Source organism: Ictalurus furcatus, chromosome 26 (assembly GCF_023375685.1).
Source record: "Ictalurus furcatus strain D&B chromosome 26, Billie_1.0, whole genome shotgun sequence".
Classification (NCBI taxonomy): domain Eukaryota; kingdom Metazoa; phylum Chordata; class Actinopteri; order Siluriformes; family Ictaluridae; genus Ictalurus; species Ictalurus furcatus.
Window position 1 is genome coordinate 1,094,836 of NC_071280.1, and position 20,515 is coordinate 1,115,350.

Here is a 20,515-nt window from a genome sequence, read left to right on the forward strand (position 1 = left end):
GTCCTGCAGCCCTGCACGGCCGAGGAAGCTGTCCTGCTTTCCAGCCCAGCTGAGGAGGCCGTCCCGTTGCCCTGCACGGCTGAGGAGGCTGTCCAGCCCAGATGAGGAGGCCGTCCTGCTGCCCTGCACGGCTGAGGAAGCTGTCCTGCTTTCCAGCCCAGCTGAGGAGGCCGTCCCGTTGCCCTGCACGGCCGAAGAGGCTGTCCTGCTGTCCAGCCCAGCTGAGGAGGCCGTCCCGCTACCCTGCACAGCCGAGGAGGCTGTCCCGCTTTCCAGCCCAGATGAGGAGGCCGTCCTGCTGCCCTGCACGGCCGAGGAAGCTGTCCCGCTGTCCAGCCCAGCTGAGGAGGCCGTCCCGCTGCCCTGTCCAGCCGAGGCAGCTACCCTGAGCTCCAGTCCCGCTGGAGACGCCGCCCAGTCTTCCAGTGCCGCCCAGCGTTCCAAGGCCACCGGAAGTGGCGCCCAGCGTCCCAGCGTCACTTCCGTGTACCAGGCGGTGCCCTGACTTTCGATCCCGGTGGGGGTGGTGCTCCGCCCGGCGGAGGCTGCCTCGTGTTCCGTGGCAGCGAGAGACAGCTCGCACAAGGGCCCAGGACCCCCGTTGGAGGGGGGTTCTGTTACGCCTCGCCAGCAGAGGGCACTGTGGTGTGGCTTCGAAGTGGTCACATGACTTTGTTTTGGTTCGTTCACTTCCCGGTTGAGTATTGGGTTATGTTTGAGTGTAAAAAAGAGTGGGCCAAAATTTCTCCAAAATGATGTAAGAGACTGATAAACTCCTACAAAAAATGTTTACCTCAAGCTAAATGTGCTTCTACATGTTACTGAATAATAGAGTGTATTTTCACCCCACCTGGTTGTTGAGGGTTGGCTGCTTTTGTTGAGAAAATGACTACATATTGAAATCTGTTGTATATTTTTCTTTTTCTTTTTTTTTTTTGTCACCTGAAGGTACAGGTTTATAGAAAGTTTATAGAAGCTGGTGAGGACCACACAATTGTTATTTAGGCCCTGATAAATAAAAGCATAGAATTGAAGGAGGGTGTCATTCCCCCCCGAGCCCCCCCCACCCACATACCTTTTTGTATTTTAAACAATTGTTATTGTTTGTTGTTTGGGTGATGAACAAGTGCCTTCAGATGTGTCAGGTGTGTACATAATAATGCTGGCTTAGTGTGTTTACAAATGAATTGTTGTGCTGCTGCAGCACATACTGATAGGGAATGAATGAGGAATGAATAGAAAAATGTGGTGTTTGATGCTGTCATGTGGGGTAGTAAAGAGAGAATGTAATCTGGAATACCAAACCAAAACAACTTGTGTTTTTCACGAGTCTCTGTCATCAAGTCCAAGTCAAGAATCAAGTCATTTTTTTTTTGCAATTTAAGTGCGTCTCGCGTCCAAGTTGCAGGCTTGAGTTTTCACCTCTGGAAAATAAAGATGCTAGCAAATAATATCGTTATGTGCAAAATGAAAACACCACAGCTCAAAAGTTAATCAAAAATTTTCTGCCTTTTTGTTGAGGGTACATACATGATGATAATATCAGGAGAGGATAATGACTGGTTACAGCCTAATTAATGAATTTATGAGACTACATTTTATTCATTGTTTTTTTTTATTGCCATATAGAATTTGACAGAATGGAGGAGTGTAAACTGGAAGTAAGTAACAGTATTTACTCAATTACACATTACACATTTTACCCTTGTTAAGTAGCAAATAATTTGCTGGTAGAGCAGGAAATGAATCAGAACTATAGCTATTAATTTTTTTTTTTAATTTTTTTTTAATTTATTTTTGTATAGCGCTTTTTACAATAGACATTGTCTCAAAGCAGCTTTACAGAAATATCAACATGGTATACAGATATTAAAGGTGCGAATTTATCCCAACTGAGCAAGCCACTGAGTGGCGACGGTGGCAAGGAAAAACTCCCTAAGATGTTTTAAGAGGAAGAAACCTTGAGAGGAACCCGACTCAGAAGGGAACCCATCCTCATCTGGGTAACAACAGATAGTGTGAAAAAGTTCATTATGGATTTATATGAAGTCTGTATGGCCTTAGGAGCAGCCGTAGTCCCAGCAGTCTGGAATTAGAGAAGATTTGAGCTCCATCCAGAGGCAGAAAGGATCTGGATCTCTAGTATCTCCATAAATTCATGTGGGGCTCGGCGAAAGGAGAGAGGGAGAAAAAAGATTATTATGACTGCGAAGTAGTAGAACAGAATCTAGTCAGGGTAGGCTTGAGTAAACAAATACGTTTTAAAACAAATACGTTTTAAACGTTTTAAACGTATTAATGCATGGCTTTGCAATGTCATGCTAAGTTCCTATTTTCATAAATGTATTGTTTCTTTCTTTCACTAGTGGGAGAGATCGACTTGAGGCAGATCTGAGAGATTTTACGATCCGTCATGCAGAGATCACCCATCTCAGAATCCTTGTTCATGGAGCGGTTGGTGCTGGAAAATCCAGCTTCATCAACTCACCTAACAGTGTCTTTCAGCACCGTGTAACGACCAGAGCTGGAGCAGCATGGAGTTCAAGCACGAGTTATACGAAACGAGTAAATACGGGTTTTAGTTATAGACAATTCAGTTTAGTTTGCAGAACTAAATTTGTCATCAGCTTATCATGTTCTTCATGTATAGCTACTTTAGTTTAAAATGTTATGGATAGTATATTAATAAATGCATTACATTTATGTAACATGATAAACTTCAGGCAGTTAAGACTGTGTTGAATCTAATAATTGTGTTAAAATATTGTATTGGTTTTGTCTTTGCAGTACAAAAGCTACAGAACCTGGAATGGAAACGACAGCACCTTAAAATTTATCTTCAATGATAACGTGGGGCTGGAATATGAGTGGACACTTGGAATCCACACTGATGACATCATTACTGCTATGCCGGGCCACGTGAGAGAGAACTATATGGTATGGTTAATATGTTATTTAACACAGATACACATTTCACACATACACACTTCCTGCCTGTCCAAATATATATTTGCCTTTCCAATTATATTCCTACATGCCCAAGAAAAATTCCTAACTATATTATTTATTCCTGCCTGTCCAAGTATATTCATGAATCTCAAAGATATTGTGTAAAAACTGTCTATTTTTCAGTTTAATCCTACGTGTCCTTTACGAGATGGTGATCTAGGGTACATTAACGCCCCCACTCTGAATGATAAAGTTCACTGTCTGGTGAGCGTTATGTCAGCACAGACCCTCCCTGTCATGTATGATTCTTCCATCAAAAGCATTAAGGATGTCAGGGAAAAGGCCAGTGCCCTTGGTGAGTAACACGAGTAAAACTCTCAGCTTTACTATTAATCATTACTATCCATTGTCTTTTACATGAGGCAAGCAAAGAGTAGTTTTTCATAAACAAGACGTAAAGATAAATCTAATGTAAATATAAGAACTCAGTTTTTAAGGTGAAAATCAAAGTGAAGGGGAAAACCTAATGAAATTTACTTTAAAGTTTGTATGAGCATATGTGACCAAGCAAAATAAAAACATGCAGGAGTCGCCCAATGTCTCCTCGTTGGTTTGTATAATCAAGAATATAATATTCAGCAGTAATCCTTGGTAGCTGTAAGAAAATCATTCTCTCTGCATGACAGGTATCCCTCAAGTGCTTATCTTGACACATATTGATGAGTGCTGTCCACTGGTTGAGCAAAACTTGAGAAAAGTCTACTTCAGCAAGAAAATTAAGGAAAAGGTTTGTCATATAATACTTTCTGCTTTATTATGTAAGTGGGTTTTTTAAATGTTGAATCCCCTTGGGCGGTAACTGTTTAATCCAAAACGTTGATCATCATTACCCAGTTTTCAAGTTGTACCTGTATGCAAAGTACAGAGACCTCAAGGCTTGATTTAAATAACATGTAATCCTTTTCCCTTCCTCTTATTCCGCTTTTTCCCCCATCTGGCAGGTATCCCTCAAAAGGTTGTCCTGACAGATGTTGATTCAGCGTGCTCATTAGTTAGCAATGATATAAGAACCATCTACAAAAGCAGGCGTGTTAAGGAAAGGCAAGTCCAAAGAAAAGTTATTTTTGCACATGTGTACAACAGCTGGTCAGTGTGGGAAACATCTTTGAAGCATATACATATACCTGACAACATTAATCAACAACAATAGCGTTAAAAAATGTTTGTGTGTATATTACAACCTTGTAGAGATATTTCCAAAATATCCCCTTAAGCTGACTCAAACTTAATCGAACTATTCACCGCAACCGACAAATACTGTATCTAGCCATTTTATCTTGTAATATAAGTGTAAATATTCATCATTTAATTTAATCTAGTAAATATTAATTTTTTTGCTAGTCAGAATCCAAATTAAGGACATCATGTGAGAGCCTTTTCAGTCTGGTTCTTCTCGATTGTTTCTTGCTGATGTCGTCTCAGTGGATTTTTCCTTGCCACGCTCGCCTCTGGAATTGCTTGCTAAGGGATCGACTTAAACTTGAACTTAAACGTAAAGTTCAAAGCCAGATCTCTGTAAAGTTGCTTTGTGACAACGCCCATGATTCTTCAGGTAATCAAGATTGTGCACTGCTGAATTTGAAGGAGATGGACTCTTTAATCAGCAATGTGCGAGGAATAGAGTACCTCAGGAAAATAATAAAATAAGTGTGTATATATGTGTGTGCGAGAGGGGGAGTGAGAGAGAGAGAGAGAGAGAGAGAGAGAGTGTCAGGGCTGGTTACCAAGTGAAAGTGAAAGCACAGAATGATTCCGCATTTTGTGTAACGGTTATACTGAGCTCAGACTTGGTAAGTACCATTTTGACCACTTTTGCTCTAGCAGGGAGAATGATCTCTTTGATCTTTGATTAAGAAGCAGACGTGTTTTAGGTTAGACTGGGTATCAGCCTTGTGATCCATTACACCATGCTGGATTTATTAAAATGATGTTGATTTACTTTAGCCTGTGAGGAAGATCAGCTTCAGAGGAAGAAAATCGAACAAAATGGGTGGAAAAAAATCAACACCAAAGCCTCCAGAAGGTCAGATCACTTTGCTGGAACCATTCAACAGCTGTTATACAGGATGTTCTAAAAGTCTCCATAATTAACACTTTTAAGCAAAATGTAATTTTATCTGCAAAACATCCTCTACATGATCGATATCTTGTAAACACACACAGAGTCGTCTCTTCTGCTGTACTCGCATATACAGACGCAACCTTCCTGATCCAGGCACCATAAGTGCATTCTTTTGTCAGGTGATCTTAAAGTCTATCTCAAGGAAGAAAAACAATCTATAACTAAGATATTTTGCTAAAAATGTTCATTTCCCCTAAGTATGGAGACGTTTGAGACACCCTGGTTGACTGTATGTTTGTGTGCAGTCTTGCTAAAACATATCACTAGGGGTTGCATAGTGATGCCTCTGTAAATCTGTATCACCATCAGTTTAGCACTGCAGAAATTCCAGATGTGGGCGAATCCTACCACTGGATCACCTAAAAAACTCGAAAACACTTGCAAAGATCTTCAGGACTGCAGGGAAAGAAGGGATTTTTAATTTACAAATGATAGCAATGAAAGTAAATAAAAATTCCTTAACCGGTACAGTTCTTCACTAGATTTCATACATGGTCTTAACCAGACCAAGGCCTTGTGGACCTTTTTGTTAATCTTTCTAGCTGATATGACCGAGTAAGCGTGTTGCTTCCAAATTAGTGAGCTATTGACATGTTATAGTTGGCAACAGTTTTGTTTGGCTCTGCCTGTAATATTTCCTAATGAATTTTGTTGGTTTGATTTCCCAAACTAAAAACGTATAAATAGGCTACAAGTCTAGCTAGAAGTCTAAACCACTGCGAGTAAGGTCATTAATAACGAGTTGATGAACATGATCTTTCTCTGTTCCATGAACTTCATACTTGATGTTTTTAGGAGATGGGAGGAAACCCATCGAGACACAGGGAGAACGTTTGAAGTTCTGAATGATCTTTTTATTTACAGACTTTGATAAACCATGGAGAAACGTGGACTGGGAGTAAGTAATTGATTTCTTTGTGTTTTGTTTAGTTTAAATCGGGCTTTATATTTAATGAATCTACACAAAATAGGCCAGAATTCTGAAGTGGAGGAAAAATCTGTATAGTTACAGAAAAAAAAAAGTTGTGATTGCATACAGTACATCATCCTTCTTGGTGTAAACCCCTAAATTAGTTAAGGTCAGAAGTTACATAAATGGTTTAATGGAGTTGACCTGTGTGCAATTTAAATGTCATGTGATCTCAATATAAATATGTTCCTCGGAGGCCCAGAGTTTATTATAGAACAAACCATCATGAAGACAAAAAAAAAAAAAATATATCAATGATACAGTTCTGGAAATGTATTGCAATCTTCATCCCATGGAGCAACATTAAATCTACTGTTAAAAGTGTAAAGGATATGGCACCATCATGACACGTCCCCCCAAGATCAGTGACCAGATAAAGAGGGGATTAGTCAAAGAAGAAACGGAGACACAATACTCAAGAAAGACCCAAGGCTTTGTTGGGTGAACTGGACACTACACAAAGCTGGGTTTTTATGGATGTGTAGTGATAAGAAAGCCATTATTGAAAAAAACAATATGAAGTGTTGGAGGAAATGTGGAAAAATGATCTCCGGCCTGTTGAGACCAAAACTGAACATTTTGTCCTGGTGAAAAGTGCTATGTTTGGTAGAAATCCACCTCTGCTCATCACCCATGATCCTGTAACTGGTTCACCGGTTGTCCTTCCTTGGACCACTTTTGGGTAGGTACTAACCACTGCATACCGGGAACACCCCACAAGACCTGCCATTTTGGAGACGCTCTGACCCAGTCGTCTGGCCGTCACAATATGTCCCTTGTAAAAGTTACTCAAATCCTTACGCTTTCCCATTTTTCCTACTTCTAATACGTCAACTTCAAGAACTGACTTGCTGAATAATATATCCCGCCCTTCAACAGGTGCCATACAAGATAATCAATGTTCACTTCACCTGTCCATGGTTTTAACATTATGTCTGATCTGTGTATAAAATAGCTGTGATTTGTTTAACACTTTTCTTAATAAATGCAGAAAGCCATATATATATATATATATATATATATATATATATATATATATATATATATATATATTAGTTCATGGTGTTAATGTCTTCATTATTAATTAAAAGGAAATGGTAGAAAATCTAAAAAATAATGAGCATGATGGTCTACAAACATTTCACTGGTTGTTGATATCATTTCGTCTTTTAATTAACCCAAATATGCTGAAACAATTCAACGTGGCCCTCAGAAAGTTGCGGTTTTGCCTGTATTTCAGTTTAAACTGTCAACTTATTTGTCCTAAACAGCGCAAAGGAACTCTTGAAATCTGAGTTAAGTGGATTTCAGTTTAACCATCCAGGAATCAGCCATTTCAGAATCCTGCTTCATGGACCCGTTGGGGCTGGGAAATCCTGCTTTATAAACTCCACGGAGAGCGTATTCAAAGGAAGAATTGTAGTAAAGGCAGAGGAAGAGACATCTGCTGGAAAGAGCTGCACAAAAACAGTAAGAGCTGTTACACTGGTGTGCACATGATATTATTATTCTCATTACATTTCTGTAATAATGAGGAGAATATGATAACAAACAAGTCAGTCTCAAATATTTGGGCCACGTGTTACGTATCGGGACTGGAGGTGGATGCAGGTGCAGGTCAAAGTCTTTATTAACAGTAGACAAACAAACACAAGAAACGCGGTCTTCACTAGGAAAACAAGAAACTGGTATCGTGGCTTGAAACTAGAGCAGGGCATGAAACCAGACCGCTTAACATGCAAACGCATTCACTATCGTAATCAAACATAAACGGGAACCGCATCAGACGTTTGGTACAAACTATACCAACTATAATACTGCGTAGTCACACGAGGGGTTTAGATAGCAAACCGAATCAAACCAAAACATGGACAGCTGGGGCAAATCAGAGACATGATCAAACTTAATTCAATGTCCAAGCGGGAAGCGAACGGAAACAAAAGAGTCACGTGACCAGTCAGAAGCCGTGCCGCAGTGCCATCTGCTGGCCGTGGCGTAACACCATGTCCCAAATGTCATACCACCATAATACATCAACACTATTTAACTATACTACTATACTGAGTGCATAGTATAGGGTGTCCAAAAAATCAGGAACTTAATCATTTACAGATGAACTACGCATTTTCTTAACCACTGTGTCACATTTTTACAGATTTTGCTCATATTTACCTCAACAAGACCTTCTTATCAGTTCCTGACTTTTCAGACACCAGTTTCTTATAAAAAAAAAAACCAAAAAACAAATCAATTTTAGTCCATTTTGTTAACAAAATTCTAAAAAGAAATATTAGACCCTTAGTTGGATCTCAGAGTACAGAAGTCAGTCTTTTATTACACTTTTCTTTTCTCTTCACAGTACAAAACTTACAAAATCACTGATGCAAATTCTGTGACTTTGCCATTTGTCCTCAATGATGTTATGGGTCTGGAAGAACGTGAAGAAGATGGAATTCAGCCTGAAGATATCATTAAAGCACTGCAAGGCCATGTAAACGAAGGCTATAAGGTAGAACAAAGAACAAATATGTTTGAATTCCAGTTAATCAATAATCTGCGCTTTACAGACCAGAAAACACACAACACATACAATATATATCGTCCACAATCTACAGACGTCAAGAAAATGATGCGGTATTTTAAAGCGTTTTCGCTAGTTTGATGATTCAGTATATCCTTTCATTTTTCTTTTCTTTGTCCTCAGTTTAATCCTGCTTCTCCACTGATTGACTCGGACCCAAACTTCATAACGGAACCCAGGCCAGATGACAAAGTTCACTGTTTGGTGAGTGTAGTGCCTGCAGCTAGCATCTCCCAAATGGAAAAAGATGTTATTCAGAAGATGAAAACTGTCAGGAAGAAAGCCGTCAGTTTGGGTGAGTTAGTAAATGATGCAATATAATACATAATAATCTTACAATTATTACATTATTATGTTGCTTGTTTTCTATTTATTGACCTGCATTTAACTTTTAGTATATATTCATTCATTTGTATTAAAAGGGTTCTATGAAAACATGTGTTTTACACAGACGTTCTCCATGAAGTGTTTATTAAGATTAATATGTAATTTTCTCCTTCAATAGCACACTGACAATTACTTTTTATGCCTCCAGCACTAGGTGATGTTTTTAAACTGTCTGCCCATGTGTTTTGTTGAGACTTGTCGTCATCATCATCATATCTCGTGAATGTGTGGTTGGATGTTTGTAGGATTACAACCGTAACCAACAGATAAACTGAATAGATTGGAATTCATCCAAACAGGGTCAAGATCACAGCAAGGTCAAATGTCTAAAATAGTTCCCTACTGTTTGACATGTATTTTATGGCTATTTGAGGCATACAGTGTAGTGTAGTAGCATGAAAGGGTAGAGTAGATGGCATCGGAGACGTCTGTGTCTGTCACGTATCAGGAAGCTCTGGACTCCACTTCCCATCAGCCACTGCACTGCACTACATGTCACATGACCACCTGCACCTGATTCACGTTTTGGTTAATGAGCACTCGTGTATATATAGCCATTGTCTGCACTGATTCACTGTCTTTCGTTGTCTAAGACTCATGTTGTTTATGTCTCGGTGTTTGTTTCTTGCCACAGTGTGTTTCCAAGTTGTCATAGTGTATTCGTTTCTTAGTACGTTTCCGTCAATAAATGTCATTATCTGCAACTGCTTCTGGCTCAACCTCGAATTGTGACAGAACGAAAGACCAACAATCAGAAGCAGCAGATCGCCAAGATGGATAACTGGGGCGTCAGGATGCCACCAATGTTAGTGGAGTACTTTGCCACGTTGCGCCAACAGTCGGACAATTACCAAGCTGCGCTATGAAAGCAGCAGGACGCCAGGAATTACCTGGGCTTCAACTTACCGCCTATGTTCATGCAGGACTACGCCATGCCACGCCAACAGGAGGAGGAGTCCAGGTACAAGGGGGAGTTTGTGTTCAGTACAGAGACCCAGCCCGGGACCGACAGGGTGACCTCAGAGCTTGAACCTGAGCCCCACGAGGTGGGCTCACCTGCCGAGCTCCAGCAAGGGGTCAGCGGGGAGGCACTAGCACCAGGCTTTGATGTCCGAGTCCCAGTCGAGTCTCAAGTCCCTAAGGTCCCAGCCAAGCCTCGCGTCCCTGAGGTCCAACTCGAGTCTCGCGTCCCTGAGTTCACGTTCAGGCCTACTGACCCAAATGACCAAATGCCGCTCACGCCCAGCCAAGCTCCGCTCACGCCACAGTCCGCCGACACGCACCGCCAAGCTCCGCTCACGCCACAGTCCGCCGACACGCACCGCCAAGCTCCGCTCACGCCACAGTCCGCCGACACGCACCGCCAAGCTCCGCTCACGCCACAGTCCGCCGACACGCACCGCCAAGCTCCGCTCACGCCACAGTCCGCCGACACGCACCGCCAAGCTCCGCTCACGCCACAGTCCGCCGACACGCACCGCCAAGCTCCGCTCACGCCACAGTCCGCCGACACGCACCGCCAAGCTCCGCTCACGCCACAGTCCGCCGACACGCACCGCCAAGCTCCGCTCACGCCACAGTCCGCCGACACGCACCGCCAAGCTCCGCTCACGCCACAGTCCGCCGACACGCACCGCCAAGCTCCGCTCACGCCACAGTCCGCCGACACGCACCGCCAAGCTCCGCTCACGCCACAGTCCGCCGACACGCACCGCCAAGCTCCGCTCACGCCACAGTCCGCCTTGCAACACAGCCAGCAGAGTAACCTGAGCATCTGGGGCTTTCCACTGCAGGGGAGGCACACCTGGCTGCGCAGTCCAGAGGTGAAGGCTGGCCCAGAAATTTTTTTGGGGGGGGCAATGAGGACAGCAGGGCTCCAGCCTGAGGCCTACGGGGAGGTCTCAGCTGTGGAGCTCTCACCTGAGGTCAACATGGCGACCTCAGAGGGACAGGCTGAGGAGGCTGTCCCGCTGCCATGCACAGCCGAGGAGGCTGTCCCGCTGACCTGTTCAGCTGTGGACGTCGCTCAGCCTCCCCGTTCAGCTGTGGACGTCGCTCAGCCTCCCCGTTCAGCTGTGGACGTCGCTCAGCCTCCCCGTTCAGCTGTGGACGTCGCTCAGCCTCCCCGTTCAGCTGTGGACGTCGCTCAGCCCGCCTGTTCTGCTGAGGTCGTCGCTCAGCCTTCCGGCTCCATGGCAAACGTCGTTTCCCCCTACTGCTTCGAGGAGACCCACGCTCCTCTCCCTGGCCTTACAGTGGTCGTCGCTCTGCCTTCATGCTCCGCCGAGGACTTCGCTCAGTCTGCCTGCCCTGCTGTGGTCGCCGCTCTGCCTTCATGCCCCGCCGAGGACTTCGCTCAGTCTGCCTGCCCTGCTGTGGTCGTCGCTCTGCCTTCATGCTCTGCCGAGGAAATATCTCAGCCTCCCTGTGCCATTGTAGAAGCCGCCCGGCCTCCTGATTTTGCGGGGAAAATGTTTTCCAGGGGGCCAGGACCACCAGATGGAGGACGTATAATTTTGGGCGCTCCGGGAGTAGCGCCCTTAGGGGAGGGTTCTGTCACGTATCAGGAAGCTCTGGACTCCACTTCCCATCAGCCACTGCACTGCACTGCACTACATGTCACATGACCACCTGCACCTGATTCACGTTTTGGTTAATGAGCACTCATGTGTGTATATATAGCCATTGTCTGCACTGATTCACTGTCTTTCGTTGTCTAAGACTCATGTTGTTTATGTCTCGGTGTTTGTTTCTTGCCACAGTGTGTTTCCAAGTTGTCATAGTGTATTCGTTTCTTAGTACGTTTCCGTCAATAAATGTCATTATCTGCAACTGCTTCTGGCTCAACCTCGAATTGTGACAGTGTCCACACCATTGGCGTTGAGTTCTTATAGGTTCCCTATAGTTTAAAAAAAAAAAAGATTTTAAACCCACAAGTTTATTAACATGCACAAAATAACAGAAAACTCCTTCATTTCCATGAACTGTATTTTCATTTACGCCATTTGGCAGACGCTCCTATCCAGCTCGACTGACATTTATTGCATTTATACATCTGAGCAGTTGAGGGTTAAGGGCCTTGCCCAAGGGCCCAACAGTGGTAGCTTGGCAGTGCTGGGGCTTGAACTCCTGACCATCTGATCAGTAACCCAGAGCCTTTAACCACTGAGCCGCCACCACCACCCTTTATTTATTTTTTTGCTTATCTGTATGCCAGGCATCCCTCATGTGGTTCTGATGACGAAGATAGATTGTCTTGGTCCACTGGTTAAGAAGGATCTAAGCCAGGTTTACAAAAGCAGGAAAATCAAAGAAAAGGTTTGTTGAACCGTCGATATCCATCTTACACAGATGTTGTCCTCTTATGTGCCTAATTTTTCTAATAATTAATGCAAATTTGTTTCTGTTTCCTGATTTCTTGTGCAAATTACAATGAATTAAAAAATTTATTATTATTAAGTATTTTTCCATGACTATTTGCATTTTCTTCATGTATAGATGGAGGTATGCAGCCAAAGACTTGGTCCACCAATGAAATGCATCTTCCCAGTGAGCAACTATTATGAGGAGAGTGAAATAAATGAGAAAAAAGACGTGCTTATTCTGATGGCATTAAAGGCAATTGCAGGATTTGTTAAAGATTATTTCGAAGATGGTAACATCTGAGTTATCTGCTAAAGCACTCCCTCTTCCATTTCCATTTGATATAGGATATCTGCTATGCTGCAGCTCACTTGTTCATCATTTTATCCATGTAAAAATTCCACAGTAGAGAAAAGCAATGTGTCTGATCAAGGTAATGCCTCCTATTATGTCCTGTTACATGTTACACGTGACACCTTGTCCAGTTTAGCAGTATCTTATTATGTAATTTTGATATTTTGTCTTTATTCTTCAGTGAATGGGAATTATTGCATTAATAAACATACAACTATAACAGCTGTGTGTCTGTGTGTGTGTGTGTGTGTGTGTGTGTGTGTGTGTTTGCAGTATTATACCACCACCACCAATATGTAGTCATTAAAATCTATTGTAAAAGTCATTGTAGTTTAAAAATGATAGTAAAGGTGCCATTACTGTAAACAGACAATATAGTCAGAATGTTCTAAATTCCATAATTATATGGAATGAACTTCCAACCTCAATACGCACCGCAGGATCCATCACTATCTTCAAAAAGGGCTAAAGACCCACCTCTTCCATGAACTAACCCCTAACTTGATGGATGCACATATATTTGGTACCTGATGCCTCCAAGTCCTTCAGCAGTTCATTTGTTGTCTTAGGGTTTGGTTCAATTTTGGACCAAAGTTTGTTCATCCCTGGGATGTGTGCCTCTTTCCTGAATGCATACAGTTGTTTGTACAGATGTTCGTTGTACCTGTAGTTTTGCTCCTAACGACGAACCAGACTTATGGAGGTTCACGATCGTTTTTTCTTAGCGGAGTTGCTTGTATTTTGACCCACTGGAATTGTGAAATAGTGAATGAGAGCTTGTAATCGATTGATTTAAAATGAACTCTGTTGTGAACATTTGTGGCATAATGGGTAGATGAGATTTGGCTGGAAATGACAAAGGAACGGGTCAAGGATGCATGGAGATCTGGGCAGTGATAGGGAGATAGGGAGCTAGGGAGGAAGATAGGGAGCTAGGGAGGAAGATGGGGAGCTAGTGAGCGGTTTCAGACACAGCGTTGATTCTTTATTTTAGTGTCAGTTTCGATTTGCAGTCAACGCTATTTGTAGTCAGTGGGCGGGGCCAGCGTCTGTAAGACAAAGAACCCGGATGTAATGCAGGAAGGAGAAGCCTGATGCTGTGAAGGTAGAAAAATAAAAAGAGCCATACCGCTATAAACTGCGAGTATAAATGATTTACGGACCTTAAGAAGTTTTAAAACGTCTCAAAATGGCTAATACATGACCTATTTTACACCGTTTTCCCCACAGAGGACGAGAAGACATTAGATATGTCGAGACATTTTATTTAGGTTAAAGCAGTCTGAGGTGAAATCTGAGCAGCAGGAGGTATAACTGGAAAAGTCAACTGCAGTTTCCATGTTCTGATTAAAATCCCACAAAAAACGTAATATTATCAGCACACATGGCAACACTGTATTGGGGAACCGATCTAAAACTAATAAACAAACAAAAATAAAAACTACTAAAATGTAAAGACAGAAAATGTGCTTAGTTATAAATAAATCATTTAATATAAAAAAATAGATATTATAATAACTTCATAAAATATAAATAAAATGAGAAATTAAATGATGTTTACTTACTATGGGTTGCACTTAATATCAATTTGACATTAAGCTTAGTTTGCTATCTCCTTAGAAAGCTATTAGCCTTTTTCCGAATATGGATCATTTTGTGTTAATCTACTTTTAATTAGGACTCTATTGTTTAAGATATTTAAAAATAAATATTTTATGCTTGTTTATTTATCAATCAACCAACAGTATTTCTCATTGCTATTAGTTTAATTCAATTAACAGTGACCATGAGCAGAGAGCTTACATTTAACTGTTTATGACAGACCTCCTGATTAAAGTTTAAATAAATAAAGATTGGTATCTGGATCGTATCGGCTGTAAAAATCCTGATCTGAGCATCCCTAATGAACACCATTAAACTAAAGTGCTTTGCAGCTGACGGGTAAATGAACTCCCCCGATCACATCCTATATGAGATTATTCAGATATATACACAATATACACAGAGCGGTTCGAGAACTGACTCCAGCCCAGAGCCATGACCGTGGAAAATGTCTAATAGTGTAGCTTTAAATATATTTAAGAGGAGCAGACTTCAAACACTGAACACTGATGTTTATTGTATTTATTTACAAGGTGGAACAGGTTAACGGATGTTTTTTGCATACAGTCTGTAAAATTAACTGAAAATATTACATTTAGTTTATCAGAAGGTAAATTTATTTGTCATGGCTCACACTGTATTCCTAAATACTGTCATAATTGACCAGCTCAAGTTTTCTCATGCCTACTTGTGTTATATTGTGGCACATTAATGTTACCATCTCTTAAAAAAAATAAAAAACCTAGACTTCAACCATGCTCCAAAATTTTTGACTGTGCTCCTAAAAGAAATTGTTACCATAGAGCCCTGATGACTAATAGGGAGTTAAATGTTATCCAGTGTGAATATGTTATAAATACTTGAATAACGGTTACGCCATGTTCATGCCTTGTTATATTTTTTGTTTAATCTTAATTAGGGTCAGTCATGATACTGTGCCCTTTGAGCGGAGAGGCCTTAGCGTCTTGCTCAATGACCCAGCAGTAGCAGTTTGTCAGTGCTGGGGTTTCAACCTGGCGTTTCGTAGCAGTCGGACGTACAGTAAATCTGTAACTTTAAGATTTCCCAGAACAGGAAACACAGAGGAGTTTACACTTTGCAGGTTCTCTGTAACATGACAAGCTGCACTTGGGTCTTATTCCTTACAAGATAGAGAGAACAGAAAGGCTGGTCAGGGATCGATTGTATATAGCTGTTGAAACCTACATTTTCACTAGAATTGGATACTCTTGACCAGTGCGCTCTTTCCCCATGCCCTGAGTGTCATTTGTGTTGGGATTGGCCGTGACTGTGATTAAGCAGTACCTGATGCAGAGTACACGAATAGATTTTAACAATGGGTGCGTTTTACATTTCCATTCAGATGTCTGTGTCATGGCTAATAGGCTACGGCATTGACAAACAAGTTAAAATATGATATGGGAGACTGTAAAAACATAGGAGGGTGTGTAAATACAGTAGTATGTTAATAATTATCTAACAGGCTCACAATTCATGTTTTTTTAGGCCCCACTTTAACTCGAATATTTGTGTACCTACCATCAAGAATGTAAAAATACACTTCCAGGCTTTTATAAAAATTCATCTGCCCCAATTATCGGTCGCCCATGGACGTTTCAGTGCATGAGTTACTGATTTATCTTGAGCAGGAATTTCAAGATATTTTGTTCTGTCACTGATCGCATGCCAGAGTGTCAGTACCTTTTGTAATTATAGCTCTTGTGTAAAAAAAACACAGAAACACCCTTACGTTCTTTTGTTGTGCACTCATTTGATAAGAACCTGGAATATATTTTTATACCCTGACTGCTGCATATTCTGGATTAACTGGAACTTGTTTATGAACCTACTGGTTCATCCAGACAAACATGAACGAGTTGATTAGTCATGTGTTGAAGCGACATTATATTTCTTAGTTTCTGAGATGAAGATGCAAATCCTGGTTATATTATCTACACTAGCTTCAAGTGAGAGACTGAGGTCAATAATCCCAGTAAGTCTGCAGCACTGCTGTTCTACCTGTGTAAGGTTTCCCTCATCACACTTTTGGCTACAACATCACCAATGGTCTGTTTGGAGAATAAAGGAGCAATCGTTTGAGGACAAGAACACGTTTCCAAGTATTTAAGCATGGGTGGGAATCTGTTATGCTTTGGGGGTTGTGTGGCACAGGAAACATTGCACAGGAAAATGTGACACAATCAGGCAAGAAACTAAACGGAAATTGGGTTTTACAACCGGACAGCGATCCAAGACGTACTTGAAAAACCCACCATGAACTTCTTCAAGAAATGCAAGCTGAAGCTTTTGGAACAGCCCTCACAGTCCTCTGACTTAAACATCATTGGGAATCTGTAGGTAGATCTTAAACATGCTGTGCATGCAAGACGGCCTGAGAACTAAAAGACTTCTGCAAGGAGCAGTGGGTGAAATTTCTTAAAATGGGCATGGGGTCTGATGCAGAGTACGTAGGTAAATAGTTTTTATCAACAGGTGTATTTTATGAAGTCAGTCAGGTGCCTGTGGCATGGCTATACAGGCGACATCATTTACGAAGTTTTAATCTGAGAGACTGTAAATATACGTATGCATATATAATTATGATGTTAATATCCATCTTGAACTTCAGCCTCAGTTTCAAAGAAATCAACCTTCTGTCACTTTTCATTTACATGAAATGCTATTTTAAAAAGTACCAGTGGGTGGTTCCACCTTTATTGTAACTCAGATAATGAGAAGGCGGCACAGGTGGAGGAGAACTGCTGCTGCTATAAAACAGCAAATACTGAAAGATGCACTAACAGTGCACCTGTGCTACCATAAAACGTGAGGTGAGTACATATGATTTACATAAAGATTTATCAAATATACAGTGAGGGAAAAAAGTATTTGATCCCCTGCTGATTTTGTATGTTTACCCACTGACAAAGAAATGATCAGTCTATAACTTTAATGGTAGATTTATTTGAACAGTGAGAGACAGAATAACAACAAAAAAATCCAGAAAAACGCACATCAAAAATGTTATAAATTGATTTGCATTTTAATGAGGGAAATAAGTATTTGACCCCTCTGCAAAACATGACTTAGTACTTGGTTTAAAAACCCTTGTTGGCAATCACAGAGGTCAGACGTTTCTTGTAGTTGGCCACCACGTTTGCACACATCTCAGGAGGGATTTTGTCCCACTCCTCTTTGCAGATCTTCTCCAAATCATTAAGGTTTCGAGGCTGACGTTTGGCAACTCGAACCTTCAGCTCTCTCCACAGATTTTCTATGGGATTAAGGTCTGGAGACTGGCTAGGCCACTCCAGGACCTTAATGTGCTTCTTCTTGAGCCACTCCTTTGTTGCCTTGGCCATGTGTTTTGGGTCATTGTCATGCTGGAATATCCATCCACGACCCATTTTCAATGCCCTGTCTGAGGGAAGGAGGTTTTCACCCAAGATTTGACGGTACATGGCCCTGTCCATCGTCCCTTTGATGCGGTGAAGTTGTCCTGTCCCCTTAGCAGAAAAAAACCCCCAAAGCATAATGTTTCCACCTCCATGTTTGACGGTGGGGATGGTGTTCCAGGGGTCATAGGCAGCATTCCTCCTCCTCCAAACACGGCGAGTTGAGTTGATGCCAAAGAGCTCCATTTTGGTCTCATCTGACCTCAATGCTTTCACCCAGTTGTCCTCAGAATCATTCAGATGTTCATTGGCAAACTTCAGACGGGGATGTATATGTGTTTTCTTGAGCAGCGGACCTTGCGCGCGCTGCAGGATTTCAGTCCTTCACGGCGTAGTGTGTTACCAATTGTTTTCTTGGTGACTATGGTCCCAGCTGCCTTGAGATCACTGACAAGATCCTCCCGTGTAGTTCTGGGCTGATTCCTCACTGTTCTCATGATCAATGCAACTCCACGAGGTGAGATCTTGCATGGAGCCCCAGGCCGAGGGAGATTGACAGTTCTTTTGTGCTTCTTCCATTTGCGAATAATCGCACCAACTGTTGTCCCCTTCTCACCAAGCTGCTTGGCAATGGTCTTGTAGCCCATTCCAGACTTGTGTAGGTCTACAGTCTTGTCCCTGACATCCTTGGAGAGCTCTTTGGTCTTGGCCATGGTGGAGAGTTTGGAATATGACTGATTGATTGCTTGTGTGGACAGGTGTCTTTTATACAGGTAAAAACTGATATTAGGAGCACTCCCTTTAAGAGTGTGCTCCTAATCTCAGCTCGTTACCTGTATAAAAGACACCTGGGAGCCAGAAATCTTTCTGATTGAGAGGGGGTCAAATACTTTTTTCCCTCATTAAAATGCAAATTAATTTATAAAATTTTTGACATGCGTTTTTCTGGATTTTTTTGTTGTTATTCTGTCTCTCACTGTTCAAATACAACTACCATTAAAATTATAGACTGATCATTTCTTTGTCAGTGGGCAAACGTACAAAATCAGCAGGGGATCAAATACTTTTTTCCCTCACTGTATCAATTTTACCAATTTTACAGAACTTTTTATATAGTGTTATCTGATGTTGATATGAACATATTTTGCTTTGTCGATTTTCTTGCATGTAACAAACATTAAAACTTTATTCATGTAAATATTGGCAACTGGGAAATTTAAATATAATGAAATTCACTCATAAGAATTAATTCAGCAATTTTTCTTTTCTTTCTTTTAGTTTTTGTCTGAGACATATGTAATTTTTTAGTTTAAGCTTATAGTGCAGTACTGCTTTATATTGTATATAACAATAGTAGCTCAACATCTTAAAATAATAGATGTATTACTGCTTCACACAAAGCAGGAGCGGGGGGGGGGGGGGGGGGGGATTGCACTGCTGTTCTGTTTTGTTTGTCTTTAATAATCCATCATTTTCATTTGATTTCTTTTTCATTATTTTCACCAGGATTTTTTTTCTTTTTAACAGGATTCGTTTTATTGGATAAAATGGGAGGAGAACAATCCACATCAGTAAACCAGAGTCCACCACCACCGCCAGGTAAGTCGAGTGTAAGTGTAAAAATATCTTTAAGTCATTCATTTAGCAGTTGTTGTGATAGTTCAGCAATGTTTTTATCACAGTTTGAGCCTGTTATTCACAGTGACTGGGTGGGTCGAAATAAACATAATGGGCCAAGGAAAAAGAGAAGGCAGTCGGTGGATATTCAACAATGACCAGTTCTTTTATTTTTAATTTTTTTATTTTATTATTTTAAGGTATTTATCAATTCAAAGTAATTACCTCTGTAGAACTTTCCCTGAATAAATATTGATGGAATTTATACGTTTAAGTTAAGGCCAAGGAAGGGAAAACGAATGCCATCATTCTGTGCTGCAGTACCCTTTCTGTTAGCTAGCTATTAAACTGCTGACTCATTCAATGCCTGTTTCAGGCAGTTAATTAGATTTACATACACTAACAAACTAAGCAAATTATGGCATAAGAGAGAGACATGCTGAACCGTAATAATTTCGAGTTATATGCTGCAAAATAAAATGAACACACTTCCAAGAAGGATAATGGAAATGTCTTTTGAGAATGGATTATTTGTAGGGATGCACCGAAATGAAAATTCTTGGCCGAAGCCGAAGCCGAATATAATGAAAAACTTGGCCGAAAGCCGAAGGCCGAATACCGAACATGTTTTTTCGCGTTTTTCCATTTATTTTGCCATTTTTGTTCACCATTGCATAAATTGAATAGTCAAAATGTGCTTTTTACTATTTTGTCTTGCTTTTCAAAGAAAAAAATCTATTACAAAAACTACAATTTCAAAATATTTCTTTAACACTGAACATTTTTTTTTCATTCCAGCAGGCATAGGCTACCAACAAGGCACAATATAACTTTAAATAAATAAATGAGTAAAATAAAAATATTTTGATGTGGTCATCTTTGAGCCCCTTGAATAGCCGATGTTGGGCCTGTAACTGACTGCTGAAAGAATGGAACACTCTGTAACCTACAACTAAAAAGTGCATTAAAAAGTGCATTGACAAGAGTGCAGAAAATGGATCTATTGGGTTCTATACGGCTGATTATATTGGGGATATATACCGCTCACGTCCCTGTACACCTGTACACCTCGCCGAGTAATATAGTAGATATAGGATTCGTCTGCCTGCCCTTAA

General features: G+C 41.2%; 1 protein-coding gene across 1 annotated transcript in view; it reads left to right on the forward strand.

Annotated features, from left to right (window-relative positions):
* The first annotated feature begins 2,372 nt into the window (after positions 1-2,372).
* LOC128602049 (interferon-induced protein 44-like) overlaps positions 2,373-20,515 on the forward strand; it is a 57,927-nt gene continuing 39,784 nt past the window's right edge. Inside the window, exons 1-4 of the mRNA XM_053615577.1 lie at positions 2,373-2,565; positions 2,788-2,937; positions 3,133-3,304; positions 4,954-5,032. Coding sequence (XP_053471552.1) covers positions 2,908-2,937; positions 3,133-3,304; positions 4,954-5,032 — 281 coding nt within the window. The 5' untranslated portion in view covers positions 2,373-2,565; positions 2,788-2,907. The remainder of the gene's footprint in view (positions 2,566-2,787; positions 2,938-3,132; positions 3,305-4,953; positions 5,033-20,515) is intronic.